We start from the raw sequence: 19,181 nt of genomic DNA, 5'->3' as shown, positions 1-19,181 counted from the left end.
CAGACCTTTTGTAAACAAATTGTAGTAAAAGTGCTGCTGTTTGAGGGATATTTTATAGTTTCGAATAAATACCATCAAATTGTAAAGCACTATGCAGTAGCTCCCTACCTACAAGCTATGGTTTCGGAGAAATTCGCCGTATACTTGTACGGGTCGGCGTATCGGTTCGTGAACTCGTGACCTTCAGCTGACACGTGGTAACCAATCGGCTCCGTGATCTGCCGCCGGGCCTCTTTCCGAATCCTCTCCAGTTGCGATGGCACGAAAAGGTACGGCCAAGCTGGAAGAGTTGTTGCGACTAGAGAAAGACATTCAGTCTTACTGGGATTCGCAACGTTCATTTGTTGCTGATAAAAAGGATGAGAAAGGGTGAGTTTTGTGTGAAATTTCGGTCAATGTTCATAGAGTAGAAAAGTATTTTGTTACGTTTCCCTATCCGTATATGAACGGTAGGCTGCATTTGGGACACACGTTTTCCCTATTGAAGTGTGAAGTAAGCTAACTTCGGGGACATGTGTAAAGATTTTCAGTTCTCAATTGGCTTCGCGCGTCTGAAAGGCAAACAGACACTCTGGCCCTTCGGCTTACACTGCACGGGTACTCCTATCAGAGCCTCTGCAGATAAGCTAGTCAGGGAATGTGAGGAATACGGCTGTCCCCCTAAATTCCCAGCTGAGGATCTTGGGTCCGTTCGCGAAGTTTCAGAGTCCAAAGAGGTAAATAACACTTGTGTTCGTCTAACTTTCGTCATAGGTTGGGCAGGAATCAACCAAGAGCAAGAAAAGCAAGGCTTCTGCAAAATCCGGTGATGTGAAGTTTCAGTGGCAAATAATGGAGAGCCTCGGTATTGACCCTACTGAGATTCCCAGGTTCAGAGACCCCATGTATTGGTTGGAGTATTTTCCAGCGAGAACCATCTCTGATCTAAAGCGCCTTGGGATTAAAGTGAGTGAAACGTATTTTGTTTCTGCTATTGTTCCGTCTAACCAGGTCCTGGTTGCCCAGTGAATACTTTAGTATTCAGCCTTTGACTTGTGCCACTATCGGGCATCCGTTATCTCTTCCCATGGGATCGTCCCTCCATCCATAAGCCCATCCTAAACATGGAGCAGCCAACCAGATCGATATGCCATCATTGAAAAAATTCAGCGGACCGAGGCATTAACCTCTATCCTTTGTAGAAACGTTAGTAAGGGAGCATTCAAATCCTCCTTGGTTGCAACCCTGGCGATCGAGTGGACTGCGATGTCAGGATGGGACATTTTGTCTCACTGTTGTGGGCACTGAGTAGGTGTTGAGGACAAAACTGGGAAACATGTATCCATGGATGCAAATTTGTGCATACTGTAGTGGTTAGCGGCCCTACGAATACTCTAGTGAAAAGAACAGATTACTAATGTAAGTTAGATACAATGCCACAAGGAGAAAAATCCAAGTTAATCTTGACTCATAGTTACAACAGGAAATTCCGTATTCCGTTGAATCACCACACCAAGAGAGTTTTACCTTCCTGGTATCCCGAATCTCCGGTGGCCGCAATATTAAATTACAGGTGTGAATAGATGAGTCCAGTGTTTGTAGCTGAAATTTTCGTTCACGTTTAGAATTTGTAGCAGTCACAACAACAGTCACTTAACAGAAGTCCCAAAGCCACGTTGGACCCTAAAAGCAGGCGGTTGCGATTATCTTTCTGTGAAAAACTTTTGTACGGTAATGCGATCGATATTAGTAGGGAGGAAGATGATACCGAGCATGAAAAGTAGCAGTTTACAAGTGCTACAGAACTCCCCCTTAGAGCGTCAAATGGGTGAGCATGACGCTCGAAAAGAAATGTGTTACAATAGTTAGCTTTTGAAACGAGTAGGAAGTTTTCGATTTCGACCAGATCTTGGGAGTGAGGGTATATGTGTGGTTTTGATCGAAGGAGGGTTCGTATGGCCGTGTGATTATGTAACGGAGGGAGTTGTTTTATGCTCATCATTAGAAGTTGGTCGTACGTGGATGTAAGCAACTTTTAATCGATCGATGTTAACTGTGTCTTTGCGGCCGTTATGATCAATGACAAAAGTTTTGCCTTTCCGAGAAATGATTCTGAAAGACCCTTCGTATGGTGATTGTAAGGGCTTTCGGACCGCATCGACGTGCACAAAAACATATTCACATGTAGCAAGATCGGGATTTACCGGAGTGGGCATGGAGGTCTGTTGAGCCGGTGAAGGGCGGACATCACACATATATTGGCGAAGCGGGGAGGCGTAGTACTTAGGATCTGTTTCACCAGTGGTTGCAGAGTCGACGACCATTTCACCTGGAAGGCGTAAGGTATACCGAAGACGAGTTCGGAGGCTATGCAACCCAAGTCTTCTTTAACAGTATTACGTATACTGAGAAGAATGAGCGAGAGTCGTTCCGACCAGTGTGTGCTAGAGGAGGCGATCAGCGATGCCTTGAGTTGTGGACGGAAGCGTTCGACTATGCCGTTGGCAGCCGGATGGTATGCGGTTGTTCAGAAGTGATCCGTACCAAGTAACCGTTTGAGGTCGTGAAAGAGTGGTGATCTGAACAGTGGACACCGGTCAGTGTTAATGGTAGCAGGTACACTGAACGTAGCGATCCAGTTATCAACGAGGCTCAAGCAACATTTTCAGCAGGTGTATCGTTGATCGGAACGGCCATGCACTAGCGTGTGAAACGGCCGACACAAGTGTGTATATGTGTAAAACCTCTGAATGGTGGCAACAGTCCAATCAAGTCGATGTGGATATTTCGAAAGCGCGATTCAGGCAGCTGAAAAACGCCATTTGGAGAAATGGTGTGTCGGTGAATCTTGCTCTTCTGATAGTCGACACACTGCTTAGCCCATGTGCGAATCTCCTTTTGGCCAAACGTATCTTTGTGACACGAGTTTGGCAGTCTCCCACAGGCTTTGGGCGTCCTGTGGATACGTCACAAACAAATTTGAGAGACAAAAGGCTGGAAAAATCTGGAAATTCGGGTTCCATTTGTTGAGCGGATGCAACGGCTTGTAGATCGATGAGAGTCGTTGCAATATGGTTTGCTTCAATGCGAAAGAGGGCATCTGCAACGACGTTGTCCGAGCATTCAATGTAGCGTGTGTTACTTGTAAACTGCGCAACGAAATCTAAATGTCGGTTCTCTCTTGGTGAGTGTTTGTTTGGAGATGTTCTCAAGGCGAAAACGAGAGGTTTGTGGTCCGTATAGATGGTGAATTTTCTTCATTCGAGTATGTGTCGAAAATGTTTGACAGCTAAGTAGATCGCCAGGAACTCTACTACAGGTGCTCTAACGGGTTTGTGCAGGTTGAAGTTTGCGAGAGAAAAAACAGTGTTTGAGTGCTTTTGTTGACTACCTGTTGAAGAACTGTACCAACAGCGTTCTGTGATGCGTCCGCTCTTAGTATGTGACAATCAGAACTGGGATTCAAATGGCCGGGGGTGGTGAGTTTCAAAAGAGTGGTTTTGATGGCGTTGAAAGCAGTGACAGCTTCGTCAGTGAGTTGCAAGCGTTTGTTGTTTGCTTTGAGCAAGTCGATTAGCGGCGCTAGGATCTCTGAGCAACGTGGAATGAATCTGCCGTACCCAAAAATCGACGAATGCTTCGAGTTAATTGAGGTAGGGATAGTCCGAGTTAGCTGTGGTTTTATCCGGCAGCGGCCGGATTCCTTCGGAGTTAATATGATGGCCGAGGAAATCAAGCTTATCTGCTGCGAAGACACACTTATCTGGGTTGATAGTGATACCATATTGTTGGAAACGTTCGAAGACAGCTTGCAAGTGTAATCTTTGTTCTTCGATCGTTTTGCTTGCCACCAACACGTCGTCAATGTAAGCGAAAACGTCTAAACCACGCAGTACCTGATCTATGAAGCGTTGGGACGTTTGAGCAGCGTTTCGAAGACCGAAGGGCGTGCGTGTGAATTCGAATAGATCAAAGGGTGTAGTAATCGCAGTTTCGGGAATGTCGTTAGGGGCAACCGGTAATTAGTGATACGCTCGGACAAGGTTGATTTTGGAGAATACAGTTTTTCCCGTACTTGCAGTGCAGAACCGTGGATATGCGGTATTGGGTAGCGATCGGGGACTGTACGACAATTGAGCACTTGGTAGTCGCAGCACGGTCGCCAGTCACCAGTGGATTTCTTAGGGACCGAATGTAGAGGAGGAGCCTAACATGAATTTGAAGGCCGAATGATTCTGAGTTGCAGCATGTGGTCAAACTCGGCTTTGGCGATACGCAGCTTCTCAGGTTATAGTCGTCCAGAGCGAGAGTGAACTGGGAGTCCAGTGGTCGCTATGTGGTGCTCGAGTAAATGTGACGCACTCGAGACCGAATAGGACGGCTTAAGAAAACTGGAAAACTTTTTGATTAAATCGTCAAAAACCGGAATTTTTGAAACACGGGCGACGTGAATACCAAGTGGGTATGACGAGGCGTCGACCTGGGTTGATGGGACGGAAAGCGACGTCAAAGAATCCAGAAGCTTTTGCCGCTTGATATCGACGGCCAGGGAGAAGTTGGTCAGGAAATCCGCACCGATGATTGGAACATGAACGTCGGCGGTAGTGAAGATCCAGGGGAATGCACGGCGAAGACCCGCGTTGAGCGTCAGTGACCGAAGGTAGCTATGCGAGTGCCGTTAGCCGCCTGTAATTTCGTTAGCGGGTTAGATGCTACAATACGCAGGGCTCACTCGCAGGAGGTTCCTTGAGTTTTTAGAACGGACTTTGAGTTTGTCGTTTGTATCTGTAACTTTTAGAATGCGTTGGAGAACGAGTTAGAAGGGAGTCCGAGTTGTCGAGAACAAACAACGCGTTACTTGTCTATGAACATGTGTGTGAGCTGAAATGTACGTACGAAAAATTTGATCGAAAAATTTGATCAAAACAATAAGCAGTCAATCATGATGGTATCCTCGTAGTCTTTGTTTTTTGTTTGGTAGGGAATAAGAGGCCATACTGAAGAATAGGGTTTGAAGAATGGGTCTGAAGCTCCCAGAGGTCATTCTGGCGAAGGATTTTGAGATGTCACATTACTTGACGTGACAACACCGATCTCATCCTTATCTTCGACTCCTGTTTTGATAAGGAACCCCGGATGTGATCAGTTTAAACTGTGCACACCTCAGTTCGGGCCAAAATATTACTTCGGGATCCGATATTTAAACTAGGATGTGTTTCGGATGTACGGAACCCAAAGGCTGACTGATTCTGACCTGAAAGCCCATCCTTGGGATGCCTTGTCGTCGTGGTTGCTTTCGAACTTCGTTCGTCTGCCTTAAACTATGTATTTTACTTCATAGTTCCAGTGGTGTGGTTTTAACGTCCATGATGCACTTTGCCAACTGCCGTACCGTAGTTACTGAGTGACTAAAAATCCCCAACGCCATTTTGTCCAGCCATATGTTTTCCGGTCATATGTTGAAGACACGTAAGTAACCATTCTAGAAACCACGCTGGACTCGGATAGAAATCCTTATACATATCAGTCGCTACTGTAAAGCTTGCTTTCCTATGACTTTGGGTAGAGTGCTGTGCGCTTATTTATTTGGCTGAGACTTGTTTCACGCCAGCTAATATTAGTTCCACCGGACTGACTTCCTGTACCACCATCCGGAGAGAGACAGCTCGAGTCTAACGCCTGTTTTAGTTTTTGAGACGTTTCACGGATATATTCGGGTTCTATGGAGTGTCATTGGGTGGGGAAAGCAATCCTTCGGCATACCTTTCGGGTTTTATATAAGTGATGCCAGAGGATTGATTTTGGTATTGTCGTCGTGAATTGCCAGTTGCGGTGGTATTAAGGACGGCGTAGAAACTCCTGAACCATCCTTTTTCACTTCGTTTCGAATATACGATCTCTTATATTCTGCTTCGATGTGTTCCATACGACTCACGCAAGACTCGGGTGTTGCCTGTTTCATTTTTTGCTTCAGTTGCGAATTTTAATTTTCAGCTGGTAGTGATAGCTTCTCGCTCTACCTGAAGAACTGCTTCAGTAATGGGAGGGAGTGCCTGTAAGACGGAACGATGAGGCAGAATGAAAAACAGCTCGCTCTTCATTCCATTGGGTGTTATATGTGAGGCGAATTTCATATCATAGTTTCCCCCATAATCACTGGAATGCACCTTCTTGTTGCCAACAGATACAGCCGAAACAGGATTCCTGAGTATTCAGCAGGTGCGTGTCTAACACGTCTTGGAAATTCCCTCGGAACCAGCGTCAACGCTGTATTCCGCTATGATGTTTTAGTCATTCACTATCTAAGTGGATGGTGCAACATCGGAACGAACACGAGATTTTTTTTCGGGAAAGGTTCGTTTGCAGTCCTGTTTTGAGTTTAGAGAATAACCGGAGTTCATCGTCGAGTTCTCTAAGAATACTAACAATGATTACGGTGACGATCAATGGAAAGACTCATCTACCAAAGTTGTTGATCACACTGAAAGTCACGGAGGGAAAAAACAGGCTCAAAGTTTGTTATCTGAACGTTCGATCCTCTCCTACTTCGAACTGGAGAAAGAATAGCAGGCCAGCGGTACTCATGGATGGAGCATACACCACAGTGGTGAACACTTATTGTGTGTTTTTAATTTTAACGGTGATTGTGATGATGAAGGTGTCGGTGATATGGTCTACAGGGGAATAAAACGGGACAGCTTGCACTGATTCACTGTGTACTTGGGTGACTCTTCTTTCACGGTTGTTTTTCTGGATAAATGGGTTGACTAAACTGGACAGTTCGTGAGGAAAATCGGAGACTCCACCACCACCAAAATTGGTGTGTATCACGCTGGAAAATATTAAAATCTCGCAAAAAGTTCACTTAAAGTCGTTCGTTTCTCGAAAGAGATGAGTGTTAAGCACTGGTTCATCTTTGACACAGTGTGATGTCATTAGATGTTGCATAGCTGAGTGGTTAAGGCACTGGCTTACGGACCGGACGGTCCGTACCTCAGCACCTCGGCTGCTCCTGTCTAGGCTTGGACAACCTTTCAGTATCCCAGCCCTGGTGCCTTCACCTGTTGGAATGGCAGTTAGGTACACTTGAAGCATTTGATTTTTTTTACATAGCGGTAGTGATAATTGCGGGCGACATTTTCGTTTTGACGGGGGTGGTGTTACTCCTATTACATCATTATTTAGTCTGTGAAGTGGCATTAACCCTATGCGGCAGGCTTCTGACTAGAATGATGTTATCCGCAGGTGATTATCCATATTCTGATAAATAGACAGCTTCATCCATGCAGTTCGTTCCACGTGTCATAGGGTAATGCGGACTTTCATCATTTTACTCATGGCAAAGCTCTGTTTCCACTGTTGCGTTCACTCCTATGGGTTTATTCTTTAGGATTCTTGATCGTAAGAGTCGTGGGATGTCGAAGCTCTCGGAATCGTTTGACTCTGTGTTTTAAATGTTCAGCTCGTGCTCATACATTCTCACCTTCAGTTGTCTGTACGGTATCTGTTCGCCCTAAAGTACTAACATTCATCACGTAGACTTGCCAATTCGTCTTTCCATCGTGCCGGGTCGATACTGTTACCATACTCTTTATTGTCTCGATGATATTGTGTAGCTCGTATGGTTGTGCTCTCCCCCGATAACTGAATACAAACTGGATTGTCTTGTCTGCCTATGACACTAATTTGGCCGAGTTCAAGCCACATGTTCCAAGGAGCATGTGTAATTAAGTGTAAATCAGCTGGTACGATTGGTTGATAGGATGATGGCACACCTCTTGTTCGATTACGAGTTTGGGTGTGAGCCAATTAAAGTGGTGTAACAGTGTAATTGGAATTTAACAACCATTTGTAACGTGCGCATTATTGCTTTGACATGACTACCATCGTGGCAAGGTGCACTAATGAACGAAGGGCCATCGAATTGAAACCCGCTTACTGCTCTCAACAGCAGGTTGGACGAAAAATCAGAAATATCTTCGTATTTGTAACGTTTCATCTGCCAACCCAATTTCACCTATGTGCTTGTATCAACTCTGCTAGTTCTTTTGATGACGAACTGAGTGCCAGAGTCGGAAAAACCTCATCTGGTGGCGGCATGTTTTTAGATTGTCTTTGTAGAGAAGAACGTGCAATGCTGCAGACCGCCGCATGCTGTTTTAATAATGCTAAATTTAGCCGCGCTCGTGGGAGATAAAAAACGATCAGATTGCCTTTAACCACCGATGTCTACGCCGTGTTGTGCATTTTTGATGTGAGTACCTAATGCTGCTGAAGTCTATCGTCTTGTCGGTCAAGATTTTGTCCCGCAGGTGGTACCAACCTTTGTAGAATAGCCGTGAAACTTCGTGACTGTTAATTCTTATTGGGGATTGTCAACAGTGTGTATTTTACGAGTCTGTGGGATGATTCGAACCTGCGACTTGCTGGTCCATAGTTGAACACCGTCATTTGGTCACGGGTGGTTGATCAGCTGCGTGCACAGCTCACACTCAGACAGGATGCGGCACCACTCATCTTCCAATCACATGATTTGCTCTACTTGGTCACGTATCGACTGGCTCCCCGAGTGACGATTTCTCTGATGAAAGGCTCATGCGAATTGTGAGATTTTCTTTTTTTTAAGAGCTTAGATAAAAAAGCTTTCCATCACTTGGTGCCGTGGTTGGACTCTGAACAAAACAGTTAAACCACAAAATCATTTTTGCTCCTGTATTAATTCTTATTAAACTTCATTTCCGGCATTTCACCGCTGTCAAGCTTCAACCTCCCTTTGTGGTGACTGAGGGCTGGCAACTGAAACCACTGTTCTCTCCTGTACAATTCGCAGTTGAAAAACTGATTAGAATGACACAAATCTGATTTGGTGGCTAATGGGATGTATTGAAAATGTGACAGTGTAGCGAGGAGTACAAAGGAAAGACGCAGCACGAGTTCACGAAAACGGGCTATGTCGTCAAAACTAGTAACGATGCAATGATGGTATGCTGCATCCATTAGTACTCAACGAACTCGAGATTGGACGTTTAAACTGTCTTAATTCAGTCTACTATGGTGGGAGAAAAGCTGTGACGGACCATTGCAGTCGTTGGTGTGGAGCAACTTAATCAAGAGTTCTCTGGCTCGTCTTCCGGAATTTTTTCCACTGTTTACTCGGTTGACAGTCTTCGTTATATTCACCTAAAACTAGTGCAGCTCGAAACTGATAAGGTTTTGGGTTCATTCCTGGTCCTTTTGAAGAACTCAACCTCGGTTTTATTCCTTCGGTAGAGCCGTCTTGATTAAACGCGGGTACCATACTTGATTACTGGGGGTCTGTCATGACTTTTATCTTCGAATTTCGCGCAGCACCTGGATATCGCTTGGAATAATGGAAAACAAACTGGATTCAACAAGCTTCCAACTCACTTGGTTACACAACCTATTCTTTATACCATACATATCCCTCTGTGCGCGCAGTTATCATGGTGCGACCATATTGCTATACTCTGGCTACATCATTCGATACAGATGATTTGTTCAGAGCCAATCCCGCAGATTTTTAACAGCGACCTTGACCCAGTTGTTGCCTACGCCTTGCACGGTCGCCATCGTCGTCAGGAGCTGCACTACACCAGCAGTGGAAACTTGTGCCCAACTCTCATACAACCATGGGAGGAGGACTTTAGTAAGAAAAAAGGGGAGGATTGAGAACTTACTGCAAAAATCTCCGAGTCCCTAAGGAAAGCTGCCTAAGACGAGACGCCTAGACTTTCCGAAATCTTTGAACTAAATGTCTCAGCATCATGTTAGAACAAGGTGCTATCAGCGTCCCTTGTAAACCTCACTAAACACGAAACCAGCATGCAAAGACAAACAAGCATTAACTTGGATAAGGAGTGGCCGCTGACTCGCCACTTGGATCGGTGATGTGTCCGTCCTGTATCGTTTCTGACCTCCACATAGAGTCACGTGGATCTCATCCAGGAAGGCTCGAAGATCTAGTGCCTTCTACTTGGTAGTAGCTACTTTCATTTCCACTTGTCACTTCATGGCCTGTTTTCCGCTAACGATTTGGAGTTAAACTTGCTACTCTCCCTGATAGATGGTGGTCGCACGAGTACGTTGCTGGTCAAACGCAGTTTATCTTCTGTATCGTTTAATTGTGATATTCGACGTAGAAGTAGGGCTTGACTGAGGTGGTGATGGAATACAGCGGGGTTTCCATGAAGTGAGTTCTTGAGATCTCACAGACCATTGTGACCCTGGCTACCAAGCGTGAGTACGACGCCTCGGAAATCCTAATCGTCTTCTTTGCCGTTGTGGTATAGCCAGTAACAGGTTCTCGAGTCTGAACTGTTGATTCCGTTTGTGTCGTGTTTCAGGAAGGCGGGTCATATAGTGGAGAGCCATCTAGGTTTCGCATTGTAATACTGTAGCTTGCAACCTGCTGATAGGTTCAAGCTTTCTAACAGCCAGTACAATTAGGCTCTTTGTATTTCATGCTCACATCAGAATCCAAGTGCGCGCTTCGTAGATGAGCAATGTGCATCTCTCGGTACATTGTCGCCTAGTCCATAGAGAATAACTGGTAATCTGTGTATGACATTTTGATGATGACTTTTATTCGATGACGTTGAATGAGATCGTCAAAAGCAAATTAATGCACTGATGTAATGATATGATGGTCAATTCCCACCAGGTAGTGCGATTCCTCGAAGGCGGCATTGTGCTAGGAGAGGCGCTCATTGGTGAGATTGCGAGGGTTCCGAACAACAATAATTCGGATTCAACGGACGATTTAGCAAAATTTTCACTAGTGTCACGAACACTTGCCAACTGGACGAGCGAATAAATCGCTCAGGGTGGATGAGGATGTGAGATAAACTACTGAACATGGTAGACGGCCAATCAGGAAACATAAGGTGTCCGAGTGTTATTGTGAGCCCCTTTTTGCTGGCAGGAGGAACGTCTCGCGAACGTGTATCAGCGAATAAGTAGATACGGAGTTGTACGTACACCGGGGTGAGTGCGACTGAAAACAATCAAAGTCAAGGTTTTTCGGTCAGAACCTCTACTCTACACTAGAATAAACTTCATGTCTGAGTTGTCCCTTGACCTTCGTCATAATTCTCGCCTCAGTCGAGGTGACGTCGGTCACGAGGTGGAGGGGTGTGAAACATCAGCTTCATAGGTGTATGGCTTAGAGGGAACCGAGGCAAGCTAGCATGCAATCTGTCAACAGTGTTGTCTGAAGTATTTCAACTACCCGGGCAGTAAATCTATCTACTCACCTTGGCGGCATAACCATCTAGCTTTGCGAAGGTACGTCTTTATGAATGTGTTGGTGACGCTATTTTGATTAGTTAATGTATGTTGTATCTCGGTGGAATTCGAAGCGAGTAGTGGGAGCTCGACAGCATGCTCAACGTTCTGTGGAAGCGAAACGAGTGCAGATCCGTGCCTCTGCACTAGGTGAGGCGCGTAATATGTTTGAGCATGGTAGGGGAACCAGCAAGGAAACTAAACAAACCTTGCAATACAAATTGAAGAAAAGTGATTGGATAAGCACAGATTTAGTCTCAAGCCTCGCGGAAACCATCTCTATTTCAAGAAGGAAGTTTTCTTTCACTAACTGTCAACACTTTGGTCCAACCCACTTCGCGCCTTATCCTTACCTTTTCTGTTGCTGAATAGCCGTGCTGTACGTTGGGGTATGTCTTCATAGGGTTCCCAACCCTTTCAAGCAAAAAAATATTGGGGACAGGAAATCCCTGTATTGTCTTGGAGACACCCTTTTTTCAACACCAATTTTTTGGAGGATTACTGCAAAAAAGGCAGTTGATCACCGTCATTGAAGGTAGAGCGTCGAACTATCTAATTCGTGTGGTTCCACTTAGCTCCACTTAGTTCCACTTAGTTCTCTTCATGCTAAGAGGCTTTAAAGATTATACGGAAAAGCTGCCTACCCTGAATCTTAGTTAACACAGGAGGTTAGTTAGAGTGATGAGAAACGCGTAGACAATTACTTAGGTCGCTGTCGGAGACTACTAGTCGGCGAACCATCCACCTTGTATTGGTTCGCTGACACCGAATCGTTATGGGGCAAGTAGGATGATGTAGCATTATGGAATCGCCATATATCCATGCCGAGAGCATGTTCCGAACGCAAAATTTACGATCCTCGTCTCAAGGTATGGTGCACTATTTACGTAGTTGCCAGATTAATTGACAGTTTGCTGGTGAGGTGTTGTTATTGATCAAAACTCGGAAACCCTGACTAACAGACTGGCAATGAACAATCAGTTTAGGCATGCCATCTACTTCATAAACCATTTTATTGCATTGGTTTACCGAGTTCACAGCATGAGCTTGAGGGAAATGGTTCTTCATTCCCACCGTTGCTTTTTACTTTATTCTGCTCAGACCTTTGTGACACTGTATTATAGCGGCTCGACCATCTGTCGTCTGGTAGCCTTGCCTTGGAGTGGTGCAAAAATGATTCCATTGCTCTTTCTTTTGTTCAGTATGTCCTGCCCTACATACATGTGTTTATATACGATTAAAGTTTAGCAATGAAAGTTATAAGTGACCTCCGGGCGAAAGCTTATTGGCTTTAGGTTTGAGTTTCATGCCCATTTCTACATCCTTCTCACTGTAGTACGTTTATATTAACCGAGGTTACAATACCTAGTGTTTTAGCATCGGGGTGAAAGCTAGTTACCTGAATGTCTTCGGTTAGGATTCGCTCCTAACCTGTTGACCTCATAAGCCGAACTTGACCGCATCGCTTCCTCCAGTTTGACAACGCTGTGACACGTGAGTGGTGTGATTTTTCTTGTAAACCTGTCAACCTTTACGGAATCGCCTGGTGGTCGAAATATTCGGAAGGATTGGGCCAACTCCACAACTCTAGCTTAGGGCGCTCTCAGAATTTGTGGACTGCTCTGAATGACCTACGTATCATATCGATCTTTATCCTGCCCAAGCGCTGCTGACCTTACTGGCCTTCATATGACTTGCTAATTAAGGCTCATCGTCCGTAGTTCGAACTCATTTTCAGCTTCCTGAGTGTTTCTGTCCAGGTCTCTGCAAACTTTTTGTAGCTCAGCCCTCGTGCCTTCCTCGGAGTGTGTGACGGAAACGTAAGGTTATCACAGCTGAATTATTTGATTTTGACCAGGTTGACTCTTTTTTGGTATCACATGGGGCAATTTATTCCGGGTCTCTGAATTTTTCCCTCAGGTGGATTGGCGTCGTTCGTTTGTGACAACCGAGATCAACCCGTTCTATGATTCCTTCGTGCGTTGGCAATATCTTCGCCTGAGAAAGCTCGGAAAGGTACAGTACGGAAAACGGTACACGATATTCTCTCCAAAAGATAATCAACCTTGCATGGATCACGAAAGGAGCGTTGGAGAGGTAGGCTGAATCATGCGCAGGTTACTTATGTTTGTCATTCATTCTAGGGCGTTGGTCCTCAGGAGTACACTCTCATTAAACTGAAGCTAATCTCGGATCCACCTATTCAACTCAGGTACGTATTGTTTTTTTCGAAATCGCACTGAGGGGAATAATGGAGTTGTTTTACTCCTTTTTAGTCTTACGATTCTCTTTAAAGAGTTATTTCGGGACATTCTAGGGGGTTTGATACTGATGAACTTCTCAGTACAACCATTCTTTATCCAGTAAGATGTCTGCAACGTTGGACTGAAAAATACCGCCTCAGTTGTAACAGGAAGTGATGTCGTGTTCTATTTTTGACTCCGAGACTTGCATACAGATGACTTCCATACGGTGTCCTCATTGAAGTAGCTGAGCAACTTCAAGTGGTGAGGTCAGGTGCGGTGACGACGCTTTCGAAATCATGGCGTTCCGTTGTGGGTCTGAAATCAGGATCCGACTAAGTTTTCGAGGCAGGTTACTGGCAATCTTTCAGGCTAGTTATTACATTCCTTTTTACCCATCTTTTCAGTGCAATCTCCAGCACGCGAGGACAGCTAACTGGGGTTACTCTACATATGATGCGTGAATAGCAAATCTTTTGTGAGCATCTTGAGAAAGAGGGATTACAGGGTTTGGCCGCTACCTACTACCATAATCTTGAACCATGTCTCAGTGGGCTTCGTCTCCGGCAAACTGTAGATACAAAACTCTTCCAAATCTTGGGTTCTTTTTTCTTTCCCCGTCAATAGTTTTCATGTCTACAAAGTCTCTAAAAAGTTCCGCCTAAATTTTAACGATGACATCATAGAAGTGTCTAAAATACAGTTGAGATTTCCTGTTAAGCCTTTGTCCAACTGTGGTGTCTGGCGGCACGTATCCAATGAGAAGCAGGACTATCAGTCCACCAAAACTTGAGCCAATTTTCCTATCAGCAAGTCTCTCGGACTCCGCGTTATTTAGGATTGGTGGGGCTCGTTATTCTTTCGAATAGTTTATCTTGTTTCACCAACAAAAACTCGGACGTGTTCTCCCTATTCATACCTCAACTACTTGCGTCGTGCTATTCAGGGCCCAGTACTGGTTCTTTGAATCAGTTACTCATATGAAGCTTAAGATCTCGTAATGGACTGGCGACTATGTTATGTAAATTCAGTTGTTTAGCGTCCGAAGGGACACTACAGATGCAGAAGTTGTAAAAAAGAGTGACTGTGTTATATACCGTATTGTCTGTGGAAGTCGGTTAGAGTCATTTTTTTTGTCTTTATCCGCTTCTGTTGAACATTTGATACATAGACGAACGTTGCTCGTCACGTTCATTGGCTGGATGGATTATTATTTTCGATTTCTTATCATTTTCGATTTCGTACTCCAGAATTCGAGAACCACGATTTCGGGTATCTATTTGTTTGGTTTTAGCTCGATTATCATTGGGTTACTAAAATACTTATCTGTGTGAACTGTGTTGTCGGCCGTTCTGAGCTTAAATTTCCTCCCATATAGTTGGTCCACAGTGGAATTGCGTAGAGCAGTGCTCAGCTTTCAGATTGGGGGATTTGAACTGATTCACCGCACTCACTGAACAGCACACGTGCTCGGCTGCCATCACTCTTCACTCGCACTTGATCATGCTGGACTGCGTTGATTCGGAGCTCGAAGTGCTAGATTTATGCACCAATTTACCAGCTCGCGCGTGCAATGCGCGAACGAAACTGTGGCAGCTACAACCAGTGTACGACCAGTACGCGGTTCTTACAGCTGGCAGTGATGATGATGATGAGTGCTGGCGCGGATGAATTCTATGTATTCCGAGTCAGTTGTGGATATGATTCCATCCAGAATATCCGCATTAGACTTCGGATAAGTTAACAAGATGAAAGAACCACTTAGTTAAGGGTGTCTCCTTCTTTACGGTCTGCCTTGCTACTGGATGGCTGATAAGAGGACGATTTATCCATAGAACTCTTTTTCCATTCATATTTTTCTTTTTACGAACCGCGCCACTCTATATTCCAGCTCAATCGACCGCATGAAAGAGCCCATTTATCTCACCGCAGCAACGTTGCGTCCGGAAACAATGTACGGTCAAACCAACTGTTGGCTTCATCCCGATATTGACTATGTTGCCGTTCGCTCCGTCCGCGCCTCTTGCATTCTCATCTGCACCGAGCGCGCTGCTACCAATATGGCGTTCCAAGTTAGTTCTCGCACCAACCTAATGAGTCAAGTGACTAATTCAACTTAATCTCGACCTAACTGTTTGTTGCGCCGAATTTCTAAACCTATTCCGCACGTAGGATTATACGGACTACTGTCATAGCTATTCTTTACACGCCATGGTAGGCAAGTGACCACCAGCATAAACCTGGACTGTCTACACATTACGCTTTGTGTGAACCCAGCCACAAGAGCATGTTTTCGTTCGATCACGTGATAGCTACTCTGAAATGCTCGATACATCCAACGTGGGAAACTCGAGTGGGTAGTTAGAACCACTGTTCGGCAAGTACGCGGTTTTTACAGCTGATGATGATGAACAGCTGCAACCGTTTCTGGCTGTTTAGCTGAACACGTGCAAGCTTCGTTTCATTTCGTCCCCTGCCTGGCCTAGACACGTAAAAATGTTACATTTCGATTAGGCTTCGTGATTCTGTCTTGCGGGGTTACCAGGCAATACAGGACCTAAATGAGACTGGTACTCTACGGGCCGATAATACTATCGACCAGTGGTGATGCGAACTTGAAAACCGCCTTCCAGCCTTCAGTAGAAGTTTCCACTACCCAGTTCGTAATACTGCAATTTTAAACAGTTGCTGATTCCGATCATTCACGGGCGAGTATGTTTGAACATCCAATGAGTTATACACAGCGGCAAATAATGTCAATAGTCCAATGAAAACCCATGATTCCCCAATAATAAGCTGAGACCGAAAGAAAACATTTGACAGACGGAAACCGGTAGATGCACACACTTTGCATGGGCTCAGCAAATCAGCAATACGAAAAATCTGCTATACACTGATTTGTCCATAAAAAGGAACGATGTACATATTAAGTCCAGGGTGACCTAAGTGCTGCATGGAGTTTCCTTTGGATACAATGAAGGCTTGAGTCGGCCTTCAGGGGATTTGAGAACACGTGGGTTCTGATGACCAAACAAAACGTTGAGGCAGTCTGCGACCAAAATGTACCTGTGAATTGCTGTTTACGCCAGCGTACGACCAGGCGATGGTCCCGAATTTCGACCCCTTATTGTGTCTCAGACCCAAAGGGGAACGTGCTCTTTTCTGACATTGAGGCACCTATGCAGGTTTCTCCGCAGTTATGTGTTAAAGGCTGTGACAATCTTTGAGTCATGATCAGAATCCAGACCTCAATAGCTCTATACGTCTTTTCGGGGGCGAGATGGCCCAAGGGGCTAGAGGGCGAATTTACTGACCGGAAGGTTCGTGGTTCCAATCCGACCTCCGCCACTCGACTTCCCCTGTCTAGGCTTGGGCAACCTGGCAGTATCCTAGCCCTCGTGCTTCCTTCGGGTGGCATGGCAGCTAGGCACCGGAAGAGTGTTACAGCTGAACGCTTTCTTCTTTCATACGTCTTTTCTGCGCTGACACTGGACGTTCTGTTGTCCGAGCTATATAATTACGCTCTTTTTGGATACAGTGTCACAGTTAGAAGGTTTTGATCTCACTTGACTGTCATTTAATGAGATGTTCAGGATGCCCATTTTTCACAGGGTGTTTTTGAGCAGTTCTGGTCCAGGTTCATTCGAATCTGGCGCGCTCCAAAAGGCTTAAGCTTTGGAGATACTACGTCGACTACACGGGTTTTCCATAAACACCAAGTTTAGCAGATCCGTTGGGCCTACGCGTGACGGTTGTGTGTAATTACGAGAGGCGGTCACTAGTTCACGTCTCGTAAGTTACTGTGAGATTCGGGTGAATGTTATTGAGACTTTGGAAAAACTTCATGAAAATGGTCGATGAGTCGCCGACTTCGCTCTCATAATATATTAGCTTTGAATGAGACTGTTCAACTGTGGCATAGTCATAACCATGAAAACGTTTGCCTGAGGCAGCCTCAGTGAAATACCCATGTGTACGACGTCAGTGTCTCTGTATGGATTTCGAAGCTTACGCCCTCCTCTTGAGAGCCGCTGGAATGGCGAGCTGAATCTCCTCCGAGCTAATCAAGCCATCTAGAATACCGAGTTTCATGCAAGGAACGCTGATAGCCAACGACTATGTCCACTGGGCACATATTTTCCCTACGGTTCCGGATACTCAACTTTGATGGTGTCAGTTTTCCGAACAATATGCTTCGGCGAGTTGGGTTAGTTTGCGTGCTATCGAGAGTTCATAGTACTCAGTCTCTCCGTGTTAAAGAAGCAGCTCAATTTCGTTCTGCTACTCTGCCAACAGACTCTTCCTTGTCCAATGACTGAAACTTTCGACTATCGTTTAGTACTTTATTCCCTTAATCATGTCAGTCTGATGTCCATGACCACAGCACCAGGACATTTGTTGGACTTGAGAGTGAAGATTTGAACTCTCTCGTAGTACAACAAAATGCAACAAATGCACACACAGTACGTCATCGCCCCCTCCGACCTTACCACTGCCGTGGACGTAGAACTTTGACTGAAGTAGCTTCGGTTAGTAGTTCACGCAGTGGTGGATACATGTCCATCGGCGTGCGACGATACTCTATACTGCAGTACACAATTGTTGCTTTTTCACCAGACTCATTCGAAGTCACCGGTCCACATTCTTTTGCCTTGTGAATCACTTGGAGAATATCCTTTTGGAACCGTTCATCTTTCATCCTCTTTATACAGAAAGTTCCTATTCATATCTCTGCATATCTCTGTGTCACATTTGCTCTCGCTCCCAGGGTATTTTGCATCCGAATGAACCGGGTCGCGTTGATATTGTGGCTCGAATGAAGGGTGCTGATTTGTTCGGTATGAAAGTGGAAGCCCCGCTTTCACTGTACACTGATGGCGTTTACGTGCTGCCTATGCTTTCAATACGTCCAAACAAAGGTACGGGTGTCGTGACCAGCGTGCCCAGTGATGCTCCGGATGACTGGGCAGCTTTGCGTGACTTGCGGAAGAAACAGGTAAGTTTTTGTGGATTGGATGAGCTGCTAATGAGCCGTATTAATAACTGATCATTCTGAAAGATCACTCTCCACATCCTCTACTCCTATATAATCACTATATTATTATTATTATATTGTTCATTTATACATGTCTGATACTTTGGTCTCATAACCTTTTTCCAGGCACTGCGTGAGAAATATGGAATAAGGGACGATATGGTCATGCCGTTCGATCCAGTAAGTGGATTACCAAACAATAGGTCATACTTTAGGTGGAAATCATCGCAACTCCTGGTTTGGGAAACATGGCTGCAGTCACCATTGTTGACCAGATGAAAATCCAGAGTCAAAACGACACAGACAAATTACAGGAGGCGAAAGAAAAGGTCTATCGAGCCGGATTCTACGATGGCGTAAGAGACACCTTGGCGCTAGTATTGCTAATGCATATCTTTTTAGGTTATGCTAGTTGGTGATCACAAAGGCTCCAAAGTCCAGTCAGTCAAGAAAGAGGTTCAGTCGGACATGGTGGATAAGGTTTGTGCTGTTCTCTTTTGACGTGTATGGGCCTCATTATTATATATTGGATCGTCTGTTTGCATGGTTTGCTGCAGCAACTGCCTTCTTGTAGTAGCACATAGGGAGTACGCAATAACTCCTCAAGAATGGCCACTCCG

General features: G+C 45.1%; 2 protein-coding genes across 2 annotated transcripts in view; one reads left to right on the top strand and one right to left on the bottom strand.

Moving 5' to 3' along the window:
* Positions 1-256: 256 nt before the first annotated feature.
* T265_11386 (hypothetical protein) overlaps positions 257-19,181 on the top strand; it is a gene marked incomplete at both ends in the record, with an annotated part of 33,893 nt that continues 14,968 nt past the window's right edge. The window contains 10 exons of the mRNA XM_009178024.1: positions 257-369; positions 611-716; positions 754-945; positions 13,204-13,380; positions 13,428-13,495; positions 15,418-15,598; positions 18,295-18,522; positions 18,688-18,741; positions 18,777-18,917; positions 18,964-19,041. Of these exons, the coding sequence (XP_009176288.1) occupies positions 257-369; positions 611-716; positions 754-945; positions 13,204-13,380; positions 13,428-13,495; positions 15,418-15,598; positions 18,295-18,522; positions 18,688-18,741; positions 18,777-18,917; positions 18,964-19,041 (1,338 nt within the window). The remainder of the gene's footprint in view (positions 370-610; positions 717-753; positions 946-13,203; positions 13,381-13,427; positions 13,496-15,417; positions 15,599-18,294; positions 18,523-18,687; positions 18,742-18,776; positions 18,918-18,963; positions 19,042-19,181) is intronic.
* On the bottom strand, positions 5,753-5,941 carry T265_11385 (hypothetical protein; the record flags this gene model as incomplete). Its single annotated transcript, XM_009178025.1, has 1 exon — positions 5,753-5,941. One exon carries the CDS (start codon positions 5,939-5,941, stop codon positions 5,753-5,755), a length of 189 nt encoding a protein of 62 aa, XP_009176289.1.

Source organism: Opisthorchis viverrini (genome assembly GCF_000715545.1).
Source record: "Opisthorchis viverrini unplaced genomic scaffold opera_v5_495, whole genome shotgun sequence".
Taxonomy (NCBI): Eukaryota; Metazoa; Platyhelminthes; class Trematoda; order Opisthorchiida; family Opisthorchiidae; genus Opisthorchis; species Opisthorchis viverrini.
This window is presented reverse-complemented; position numbering and strand designations above follow the sequence as displayed.